General features: G+C 37.7%; 1 protein-coding gene across 1 annotated transcript; it reads left to right on the forward strand.

Annotated features, from left to right (window-relative positions):
- Positions 1-194: 194 nt before the first annotated feature.
- On the forward strand, positions 195-12,303 carry BTF3L4 (basic transcription factor 3 like 4). Its single transcript, XM_067535663.1, is given in 9 exon segments — positions 195-257; positions 260-287; positions 290-330; positions 333-361; positions 2,061-2,124; positions 3,072-3,185; positions 5,628-5,829; positions 8,348-8,407; positions 9,356-12,303. Coding segments are annotated over 9 exon segments (648 nt in total). The 3' UTR covers positions 9,403-12,303.
- The last annotated feature ends 622 nt before the right edge of the window (positions 12,304-12,925 follow it).

Raw genomic sequence — 12,925 nt, forward strand, 5'->3', positions numbered from 1 at the left:
AGGTCGTACTGAGCTGGCCGAACCCATCAACAACCTCCACCCCCGTCTCCTCCTAAGGAGACTACAACTCCCAGAATGCACCTCGACCGAGTTCTAGCGCCCGCCCGTGCTGCTGGGACTTGTAGTTTCCACCTGCGCATAGGGTGTGCAAAACGAAAGGCAAGAGGCGGGATTTATCTTCAACTTTCCATGTCATGCAAATAACCCGGTGCCCCTGCCAATCGGAGGGAAGTGGGCGGGGCCAAGGGTCCCGTGGTCCGTTCCGCGGCCTCCTTTCTCTGTGCCCCTCTTTCCCTGCTTGGGGCGGCCGCCATCTTGTTCTCACCGCGTGTGTTGACTGCGGAGGGTCTGTCGGACTCAGGTGAGAACTTTCTATCCCTCCCCCCCCCCCGGTCGCGTTTCTCAGTCGTCGCACCGGACACTCGCGCCCCCCTCCCTTTCTGTGCAGTGCGGCTCGGCGCGGCCGGGGGGGGAGGGTGATTGCTCGGCCGGTGCCGTGAGGGACATGGGCCTGCCCACTGCCTGGAGGGAATTCAGCTTGTTCAGCGAAGTCTCCCCCCCTCTCCCTCAAGGCTGATCATGGGGGTGCCGGCGCCCCCAGGGGCGGGACCTTTCCTTCCGTTAGAGCTGGGTGTGGGGGAGGGGTCTTGTCCCGAGAACGCGTAGACCCCATCGGCGCTAGAGTGGGTGGCGAGTGGGAGGGCCTCCGCCTCCTTCTCCTTTCCAAGGCCTGGATCTCCCATTCCCCCCCTCCCCCCCCGCCTTAGGGCTGGATTGTGTGGGTACTCGGGAGGGGTTGCTGCTCTCCTTGGCTGTAATCACCTCTCACTTCCCCAGGGCTGGATATTGTACTGCTATTGTATCAGGGAGATACACCCCTTCCTGCCAGTTAATATTGCGGGGATCTCTCCTGCACCCCCCTTCCTGCTGAAAATGATGGGGAGTTCCCGCCTGTAGAAAATGAACATTTCCCCCCATCTTCTTTTCTAGGGTTGGATTTTGTTTGTGTGTGGGGGGGGGGCTCCTCAAGAGGTATCAATTCTAGGGATTTCCTCCTATTAATGGATTTGGAGGCTCCAGGATACCTTCCCCTCATAAGAACCCTGCCCCCCACCACCTGAGGCTAACATCTTTCTTTTTGCCCAGTATGGAAGGTCTTGGGGGTGGGGGTGGGGGTGTGTGTTTCTCCCTATCTGTCTACCAAACTGTGAAACATTAATGACTTCCTGGGGCAGACCAGCTAACACAAGGTGTTGGATGCTTTCTCCATTCGATTGTGGTGGGTTTGGTTTTAAGAAAAAACAATAATCATCCCATTTTATGCAGTGTCCACACTTTTTAAACTTCATAATGAATGAGTTGAATGTTATAGCTCTTAATTCTGTGAAGGGTATTGTGAGATAATGGTATTTGTTATGAATTTTGCATAGCCTGAAAATCTAATAAAATGTATTCATTTAAAAATGTACTGAGATATTCCTGAACTGTTTGAGATTAATCATGTGAATGGCAATGAAAGCTTATGTTTTAAAGCAGTTTATGAAAGACTTCCTTTTCCATTGTCACCTTGCCACTTTTACTTTAATAAAGTGCAGAAGTTTTAGAAATGACTGTTGTGAAATGCATGCTGTTTTGGAAAGCAAATAGATTTGCTTGTTGTTCAGCTGTACTGAAAGTTTATTAGAGTTGATGGGGAAAAAAGAAATAGACTGATAGGATGGTAAATGAATATTAAAGTTAGGATGACATGTTAACTGTGACTTTAAACTTTCTGGCTTCTGTCAGTTTGTATCAGAATGCTGTTCCTTCTGCTAACATGTATTTGCTTGTGTGTGCCATACAATTTAGATGATATGGCTTACATATAATATTGACTTTAGTGCTTGTTAGCAAATGTGTTTTTTTCTTGTGATATTTTTAAAGGCATTACTAAGTACTTGAAACTTTATGATGTACATTTAAAATATTTTAAAATAAAGTGTCATAAAAATTGATCTGATTTATGTAGTAAACTTAAATTTTAACATCATGCTAATGTAGTCGATACACTTATTCTTCAGACACAGCATCATGAATCAAGAAAAGTTAGCCAAGCTTCAAGCTCAGGTCCGAATAGGAGGAAAGGTAAGAAGAAAACACTGAGTTAATAGAGAGATCTACCATATTTTATTTTCACTGTATATTTTAGGGGTCTGAAATATTACTGCTGTTATGATAAGGATCATAGCACTTTGGAGCCTGGAAAGTATTTTTCTTTAAATCCAAAACAATTGGTTGCCAATACATAAATATTTTACTTAGTGACTTCATCTTTTAAATGTACCAATTTAACTCCTAAATGTAGAATGGTGTTCTTTGTGTTTGTGGAAGCTTGCAGTATATAAACATAATTAAATATGAAAAACACTTTTGCCATATTTGTAAGATTTGCTTAAATTTAAGATACTGGATGAATTTTCTTTCTGGCAAAATGGGTTTTGTGCCTTTCTTAAAATAACTTTTGGAAAATAAGGAAGAGAATTTGTTTAAAAAAGAAGGAAAATGCAAATGTTTCCTCTTATTGAGAACTTGCTATAAAACACTTTGAGTTGTAAATAAGCCAGTGTGAATCTCTTAATTTAATATCAAAAGGTTCAGTATATCCAATGACTTTATGCTTTAAAAAACAAATAAACCCAGAAACAAACTTTTGAAGGCCAAGAGAAAGAATACCATACTAAAATTTTAAAAAGTGTAAACCGAAAAGAACTTCAGGCCATGGGACTTCCCTATACCCTAGAGAGAATGAGAGATGGAGAATTGTGGGATAGTATGATTTTAAATTTGTAGAATAATGTATCTGTTGGGGGAGAATTGTTCAGCTCTGTATCGTTTGCTGTGAACTTCAGAAAACTGGGCCAGGTTGTCAGCCCGGACTCAATAATTATCAAAACAATTCTGATAATGTGAGTGCAGTACTCAGCAATTCCTTTTTGTTGAAATTAGTTGATTGATGTTATGGTGTATGTCACTGCAGTGTCAGATCTTCAGAGTTGCGGATTAATGTTTCTTGTTTTGTCTGATTGTTTCAGGGTACAGCTCGTAGAAAGAAGAAGGTGGTGCACAGGACAGCGACAGCTGATGACAAAAAACTTCAGAGTTCACTCAAAAAATTGGCAGTAAATAATATTGCTGGCATTGAAGAGGTACAGTCGTATAATAAATTATTTGCCCTGTCTAAACTGTTAATTTTAAAAATAAACAAATTGACACCTGGCTAGATGCTGAAGTGCTATGAAAAATGTAGTTTGATTCTCATGTCACGTGGTATAATTCCATTGACTTAAGTGAAGTTACTCCTGATTTAAATAACTGGTGTAAATTTGCACCCTGATTGCTTTAAGCTTTTGGTATCAGAAGCTGGCTGGTTGCCTGTGTTGCATATACCTTTTGAATGGCCACAAAACAAAGTCTTACTTTTTTTTTTTAGTAAAATTCATTTGTCTGAATTTGATTACAGTTAAACATTTGTGACTCTTAATTTTAAATTATTTGGTGAGCAAAAACAGTGTGCCTGATGCTGTACAAAACATACAGGAAGACGTGGTTAACTCCTTGAGGGAAACATAATGTGGGCCTCTTTCTAGAATACAAGACTTTGCCACTATTCAATTACATGGAAACACACAGAATTGTTTATAACAATCACATGGAGCTGCTGTATTTTTTTTAACATTTGCAAAGACACTAAATACTCGCTCTCCCCATATAAATTATGATCCAGTTAGCAGGATCTGGCCTGACTAGACAGTGGTGAAACCTCTTGGTGGTTTTTAGAATGTTTTAAAAATATCAATTTTACAGGAACATCTGAGTTATTTTAACGTTTACCTTCCTGAGAGAGTTTACCTGAGAAAGTCTGTGCCACTGTGTTCAAATTAAGAGAATGCTGGGATGATATGTGGAGGGGAGTGACCATAAATTAAATGTCAGTGCAGTATTTGGCTGAAGAAACGTAATACGTTTGAATAATTGTAAATTTGTACTGTGTATGTGGAGGCCTTTAACTTTAACACAAAGTTAAACACAGTCTTTTCCTCAGAGCTTAAAATCTTAATGCACAGGCAAAATTCTTCAGATACAAACTGCTTTGGGAAACTTCAGGGATGTTATCTGAACACTGCTTGCATCCATTTTAATGACTAGGCCCTCACTTCTGAAAATTGTTCCACTTGGCCAGACCCAAATTGACTTCAGTGGGCTCTATCTGTGCAAGACAGTTTGCAGGATTGAGGCCTGGGTGTGTAACAACGCTTATCAGTGAAATGGGTTAACAGTGGTGAACTGCACAGAAGTAATGTGTTCTTTAAGCGGCTTTTTAAATAAGAGAATGAACACTATGCACACTGAGAGCTGAAACAAGTTTCAGGCATAAAGGACATCACTCAATTTTATAAGACTGCTGAATAAAAACAGCTTTAGAGTCTAATTCTGAACTATTTTAAATTAATCTGTATTGGGTAGGAACATTCACTAGGCACTCAAATCTTTAGTATTTGTTTTTAATCTTAGTCTCTACTTTCTCCCCATAATTTCTCAGTTAAAAACAAATTGAATGGCTATAATAAAACAAAAAAACACATTATAAATGCTGCTTACTATGTTAATCAAGGCTCTTTCTTTCCTTTATTATTTAAAATAGACATTTCCAAAACACTCTTATTTTCCACTCATTCTTTCTCAGTTTCAGGGAAAAAAAACCCTACATTTTCTTTCCACCTTCATCTAGTGTAAAACAAAACACAACAAAACCCAGATATGCCGCTCCTGTTTAAAGGCAGATACAGACCAGCGGTCCATCTAATCTGGCATCCTGCTCTGGCAGTGGCTAATTCTAGATGATTCAGAAGAAAGTGAAAAATCTTCATCGTACCTATGGTCAAGGTCCCAACATGCAAAAGGACATCAGTGCGTTTGTGTGGGGATAGAGCTCTGTGTTGGCAGAATTGGGGCCTAAGGATCCAGCAATGTGATGTGCTTGGGCAGATCCCTGCACTGTCATGGATTTCTTTTTACTTCAGTGGGACTCTGTGCAGCTATAGAGGTCCATCTGTGTGCATCATATTGCAGTATTTGGGCCTAAATTTTTAAGCATTTACCATGGAAGTAAGAGACTTTTTTTTTTCTCCCTTGTGATCTCTTTCCAGATGGTAATTAGCTTATGCTCTGGAGCATGATGTTTTATATAAATTGTCTTTGGCAGGTCACTTTTTAACCAAAACTATTAATTTAACTGTGTGAAAACTCAGTAGAACACTGTAACCCATTGCTTGCTCATGTGTTTATCTAAATACTAGTTTCATAAAGGGACTTCAGCTCTCATCTTTTGCATTTCCATTCAATGTGCATGTCCTTCTGGTATGAACCTATATTCCATTTCCATTACAGGTTTGGCTAATTATAATCTTAATTCATTTTTATTACTCTTAGAGAATTTAGAAAAGTCTCTACAATTCTTAAAATGTAGGCTTGAATACTTAAAAATGTTAATATAAACTGTTTTTGCAGCATTTTTACAGAAAAAACTATTATAATATATATAGTGAAAATGCATGATGAAATGTACTAATTATTCTGTATTTAAATAGGTGAATATGATAAAAGATGATGGAACAGTTATTCATTTCAACAACCCCAAGGTCCAAGCTTCCCTTTCCGCTAACACTTTTGCAATTACTGGTCATGCAGAGGCTAAACCGATCACAGAAATGCTCCCGGGCATCTTAAGTCAGCTTGGTGCTGATAGTTTAACAAGTCTCAGGAAGTTAGCCGAACAGTTCCCAAGACAAGGTAGGTGACCCTGTTTGGAACATATTATAGATTTTTTTTAAAGTTGTATCACCTTCGGTAAAAGGTTTGGGGTAAAATTTTCCGAAGTGCCAGTGTGACTTAAATCAAGTATAAAATTTTCTATAGGGCCTAATACTTTGTGTCTTACTAATTCAAATAAATCACCCAAACTATTTTCACAGTAAACTTCACTTATCCTTATGAGATATGGCTTTCTCATGCAGTATAGTTTTCTTCTATATTAATTATACTAATTTTCCTAATATCTTGACTAGCACAGTATATCTGAAACTAAATATCAATGCATTAGACTTAATGCTTTATTACTTTATTTTATGAGTAAGTACCTTAGATACACCTGAACTATAACATTGTGACTGTTAGTATTCCATATATTTTCTGTTTGGCTTGCTGATAGATGTTGGATTTCTATAATTTCCAAAACCACTTCCCATTCTTATAAATATCAACATGATATAAATTGTTCCGCTGTTCATTTAATTTTGCTACTCATCAAATAGTGTTGTAGTAATGTAATGAAAGGCCTTTTTTCTGTTTGTTTAAAGACTCTATTTTATCTAGGCACAGCTAGGTAAAAAAAGGCAAATCTTTTCAGTTACAAGTTAGGCTTTCTTATCAGTTGTACTTTGTTTTAAAATACCTTGCAATATTGCGTGTCTGGTTTCATAACTTGATGAGGCATGTCTTCTATTTTCAGGAATATAGAATGAAATGTAAAAAAGGTAGATTGATATGTTATTTCTAAAAAACTGAAACTTTTAACTTGACAGAAATTTCTGCAAGATTTGAACTTTTATAGGCAGAAATAAAAGGTTAGTGGTAGCTATACAGATAAAATGCTGGTGCTGAAAAATCAGTTGAGGAAAATGCATATTATGAAATTTGGAATAAACTAGTTGATCATTTTAAACATAACTTTCGTTTGATAAAGCTACACTTCAATATTGAACACTTACTGTAGTGAGATGTTTACCTAAAATACTGCTTTAAATACATAAAACTATAACAGTTATTCAAGCTTCACCTGGCTATAGGAGTCAGTTTCTTCTATTAAGGAATTCATTTTGAAGTAATCGTGCTTATATAAAATGTTTTCCACTCTAACTCCATAATGGGTGCATTCCTCACCGCCTCTCCTTCAATTTTCCTTGAAAGAGCAACCATACACTTCAAACTTATTATCAGATCATTTAAAGAATGAAACTAAATAAACATGTGCAATGAAAAAAGGAAAAATGTAAATGTCCCAGCGTCATCACTTTTTGTAAAATTTTAGGAGCTATGATACACTGGTAATAGTTTAAAGGCTTTGTCTTAATGAAAGATGTACAATACTTGATGTAGTCTGTACTGTAGCATAATGGAATAGTGGAGTGGGTGCGTGGCGGTGGGGTGGGAACTGAGTTTTGAATTTAACATTCCACTTGGGGGAATGCATCTTAGCTCTTTGAATCCTGTCAGATTTGAACTTGCATAACAATTGTTATGCATCTTTACACTTTCTTAGGAAAGAGAGGTGGAAATGGGGAGTCATTTTTTTCAATAGTGTGTATTATTTTATCTGCTCTAATTAAAATATTGTAGTTGTAAGCTTTAAAAACCAAAGGCTGAGCATGCACAGTGGTCAGTTTAACTTTGTACACCATGCTGTTTTAGTGTTATAAACTCCCGTATTGGAGTTTATAGTTTGGCATTTAATGTTGTGTATTGATGAAACTAGGAGCCCTTACTGCTACACTCATGCAAATGGAGGGAGACCTAATTGTTAATTTCAAACTTTTGTTGTTTATACATTTTTAAAATGTTTTTGAGCAAGCTCTGAAGGAAGCATAAAAATATATGGATGTAAAATGGAACTAGATAATACCTACTACTTGTTCAAAGATCCAACATATTTAGTCATCCCAAAAAGAATCACTAAAATTTAAATATATATTTTAATTTTCTCTGTATTCCATATGTTTTAGAAGAGTCCAGAGTTCAATTCAAGACAAACACCAGATAACTTTCTCTATTACTGGTAGTCCTAAAGAAAAAAAATCCAATTTGTCTAAATTTCAAATGGAGACATGAGCCCATTGTGATACATAAAAATCCTTGTGACCGGTCAAGTACACTTCTCAAGATGTTACAGAATTCCTGTAACAGGTACGAAAATTGGTGAGAAGGAATTGTTCTTCCATTCTGTAGTTTTTTGCACTTTTGAGTAGATTTGACAGGTATGCTATATGTTGAGAGCTCCCGTATTCTTAAAGCTCTGGTTTTAGTCAGACAGAACTTACAGAGGAATTATAGGTTTCTTATGGACCCCTGAATGAGAGTGCTGTACTTTTCAGAATGTTCTCTCCCTGTAATAGTAACCTCCAAAAGAAATCCGAAGATGTCCACTTCCTGTTTTAACCTATACATTATGGCTCTTGTTTTGTGAGAGACAAGTATTGTATAAATGGGACTAACTTGTGTTAAAACATATACTTAGTACAAAACTTTTTTATAGTGTTGGATAGCAAAGCAACAAAATCTGAAGACATTGAAGAAGAAGATGATGATGTCCCAGGTAGGATTACAAGCTCATTCAATTTTAGATTATTAGTTACCATATATATTTAGATTTGTGTAGCTATTCTTTTCTTTCATTTAGAGAGGCAGTTTGGTATAATGGAACTGAGATAAGGAACTCCTGAATTGCAGCTTTCACACTAACTTACTGTGTGGCCTTGGGCAAATCACTTAACCACTCTGTCTCTCTCTGTCTGTAAAATAGAGATAAATACTACAGGGAGATTGGGAGGATTAACTAATTGATATTTGTACAGTGGCTTCAGGATGTACAATGCTATATTAATGTTAAGTAGTAATCATTTGGATTACCTTTTCAGATCAGACTGTTTAAATGCATGCTCATTTCTGTACTAGAAGATACTAAGCTTTGCCTGCTGCCAGGTTCTGAAAATTCTCTCTTAAAAAATAGAATCTTAAACTGTGAATGTATAGCCACGTGCCATTGTTTATAGTCTTGTTCTTTTAAGTAAGTTGTTGGAAACTATTAATTTGTGGTTGATAATATTGTGTTAAAAACAATTTTCTTCTCTATACATCAGCATAGCCTATTAGCAAAGGCGCTGAAGAGGTAGTTAAGAGACTGAAATTCTGTCTTTGGAGTTGACGTGCTGTGTGATCTTGAAGGTCATGTAGGTCCATTCTAAAGTTTCAACCCAACTTGACACCTAGCTCCTAATTATAAAAGGTGCTGAGCACTCACCAGTCCAAATGAAGTCAGCAAAAACACCTCTCAAAATCAGATCTAAGCATCTTGTGTTGAGCATTGGAAGTTTAGACATTTAGATCTTAATCTTCTTGTGGCTCAAGTTCTTCATCTATACAAATGATACCCACTTTTAATAAGTATTTGGTCTCTTAAGTAAAGACATACGATTTCTTTTTAAAAATATGAAGACAGCATTATTGGGGAAATTACTGTATTAAATATTTCCTTTTCTTTCAGATCTCGTAGAAAACTTTGATGAAGCATCAAAGAATGAAGCTAATTAAATCATTAATGGTTCTGGAAGCTGGCATGGACTAGATTTAAGAAATCAGCTATGTGGTTCCAAAGTTTTACAGAAACAGAGAACATCACCTGTTAATAGTTCAGTAATATAAATATTTTGTATTTTAATTATGCTGTTTGTTCAGCATTTTCTGTCAGTTGATTTTGCGTTTTGCACTTACTCCCAGTATCTACTTTTTCGGTCAAAAATAAGAAATGTCAGTGCAGTTTGAGGGTGTGTGCATTTGCGTGTGTGTGTGTGGTTTGGGTATACATATAGTGGAGAACAAATTGGAGAACAGTTCTGTTTAATCTTCCCTTTGCCCTCAGAAGTAGAAGTAAAACAAACCTTTACAATTGTTACTTTTTATTTTCACCAAATAGTGCACAGAAAGTGGTGAAAAGTGAAAGTCTTATTTGTCCACATTTCATTAATTCAAGGCATTATGCCATTAAGACTTGGGTTTAATTTGCTGTTAACTATTGTATTTACAAATATGTTTCTCTTCCATGTTGAAAACATTCACATGCTATTTGCTATCAACCTAATGTTGATTCCAAATGGTACCAAAGACAGGATGTTTATAGCCTGTTTGGTATGGTAATATTTTTAAAAATCAACCTAGAAGAGCTTGCTTTTTTTTCCTTTTAAAAATTCCTCTCTTTTGCATCTTCCTCTACCCCTTTTTTAAACTTAGCCAATTCCGTCAGCTTTCATTTGGAGTCCCTTATTATAGAGCTGATGTTTAACCTATTCCACATAGACTAAGCAGTATGTCCTCTTGATTATGTGGGTGTATTTCCCAGGAATATTACTTGCTAAGTTTAGGAGGAGATTAGTTCTCTCTATCATCCAGAAGAGCTAGGTTTAGTCAGTTCTTGAACTTGGATGTCCAGTTAGTAACAGTCCAGTGCATAAGTTTTGCACAGTAACATACTGTTGCTTGAAGGGCTTTGTTTGAGCTGTTTCAGTGCCATAAGTGCAGCTACTAGGAGCTGACAAGGTTCTGTCCTTCTCCAAGGCACTAGAAATTAGGAATGTCTTGTGGATGATATTTAATGTGAGAGAGAGATGTCACTGATCATATTGCCATAACCTCCTGCTGGGCAGTTTGTGCACTGACTCTAAATTTAAAGGGTTTAGATCTAAATCTAAAGGGGTGGATTTTATTTATTTTTATTTTTTTTTTTGGCCTAACTTTTCGTATAACTAAGGTTAAGATTCTGTCATGGGTATTTTTAGTAACAGTCAGGGACAGGTCACGGGCGATAAACAAAAATCCATGGAAGCCATGACCTGTCTCTGACTGTTACTAAAAATACTCTGGGGGAGGAGGAAAAACAGAGCTGCCAGGGCATGCAGCTGCTTCAGCCCAACTGCTGCAGTGGGCTGGCTGGCAGCTCTTTGGCGGGCGGGGCCTAGGGCTGGCTGGCCGATGAGCTCTTTTGTCGGTGGGGGCCCTGCTGATCAGCTCTTTAGCGGCAGCCCATGATAGCTCCAACCCTGCCCCACAAGTCCCGTAAAGTTACAGAATCTGTGACCAAATCATATCCTTACTTATAACCTGCCTCTAGGTTTGGTGTCATGGCTATAATAGCTTATTAAAACCCACAAACCTTCCATATGTGTACAGAGGACTTTGGGGGTATTACTGGTACATTGCAGTATTTTGTGAACCTCCCTTCAAAATGCTCAATGTGAATCCTTTTCTCAGAGGCTCTTTGAAAGTGCTTGATGCAACTTGCATTACAACGTAGTTGGGCATCATTGTAACCTGTGTCAAGGGCAGCTGTGGCTTAGGAAAGCCATTTTTCTTTATATCTATCATCCTAACTATGGCTTAATTCTGACACACATCAGCTTTCTATGTAGGTTCATACACTAGATAATTGTAAAATACAAGGCTATGAGTACATCTGAATTCTAGTGACTTCAACATAAGCTGCAAAAGCAGAGCTCTTGTGGTTTGTCATCTGGACTCAATTTATTTTATAGACTTGTTCAGTTTTCCTGTTAAATTTTATATAATACCTGAATCTTACTACAAAATAAAACAACAATACAAAAGAGGAAATGTTCCCTCTTGTGTCGTTTCCTTCTCCCAATAGCACCTGTTGAGGAACGTGTTGATACAGCTGCTGCTTTAAATAGCATTACATTCATTGTCATGTTGCTTTTGATAGCTAACATGAAAGGCATATGGGGTGGGGAAGATCCTGCAAGACTTTGAGAGAGCCCTTAGGATTCTTACCCTCCCCTCCCCTTTTCCTGTTCGTACTAGATGGTCTCATGGCTATTCCAACCTTCTGCTGATTGTTGGTCTTGTGTAATGAAAATCTTTTATTCTTTCACATGCATATGAGCTAAGCAAACTGCCCTTCCAATTCTTCTTCTGGCCCAGTGAGCAAATGGAGGAGACTAGAAAACCTTGCAGCTCTGCAGAGCACTTCCACTAGTTAAGTGGCATGAATGAAGAACATTTAAAAGTTGCAACTGCACTGACTTTACAGATATCTGGCATATTTTTTTCATTACCAATCATTTAGTTACTGAAAATCCACATGTTGTATAAAGCATTGATTTCTGGAATAGCAAGTGTGGTAAAAATTTATTTGGGAGTGTAAAAACAGTAAGAATCTGAGGTAAAAATGATTTGGTAAGTTTGTAATCAGACTTACTGATTCATACGCAAAAGAGAATCTTTTAAGTCCTTGCTATTTGGTCATTGTAACCATCATTGCTTACCGATGTTTGGAAACCAGCAAACTATATTGGCTATGTAGACACATTATTTCTTTTTTTAACTGTATCCAAAAACTGTTGACCTCTTTTGATTTGCTGCTGAAATACTAGAGCTTCTAGAAATCCATTAAACTGATTTTAACTGAAAATAACCCACCAAGGCTGTTGTGAAAAAAAGCTAGTTTTCCTTTATATATACCTAGGAAACGTCTGGAACAATCTTTGTGCACACAGGCAGAGGTGCAGGTAATTGCTAAGTGTGTGTGGGGGGGGTTGTGTAGTATAAAAGCACCCAATTTTTAAGGGTGCCAGGTGTTTGGTTTTCTTTATGCTCTGTGTCCCATCTAGAGCCCTGAGGATTTCCCCTTTACAACCCATTTCAGTGGTCCCTTCTGAAAGAAGACTACACGGGGCTCTTTAAGAACCCTGTCATTAGTTACCATGACCAAGACATTATTGTTGAATTACATGACATCCATTTTCTTTCCTTGCTTAGGCAGACTACATACCTGCTAATCTAGATTGCACAAGCCAGTATTATCTTAGTTCTCTGGTGCGAGTGAGTTGCATGGTTTTGGTACCTAACAAAACTCTCCTGTGCTCATGAATCTTTCTGCTTCTGGATGACAGTTTTGTTGCAGTGAACATAGCTGTAAAAGGTCATGGTTGGGGAGGGAAAGTTGACCTTGAATTGGACTCTGTATTCATGGGATGCTAGGGTAGAGTTCAAAGCACTGGATTATGTGCTCATGATGCTCTGTAGATGGGCTGTTGTGCTTTAA

This window comes from Emydura macquarii, unplaced genomic scaffold (genome assembly GCF_026122565.2).
Source record: "Emydura macquarii macquarii isolate MOO-44397 ecotype Brisbane River unplaced genomic scaffold, CSIRO-AGI_Emac_v2 contig_3506, whole genome shotgun sequence".
Lineage (NCBI taxonomy): Eukaryota > Metazoa > Chordata > Testudines > Chelidae > Emydura > Emydura macquarii.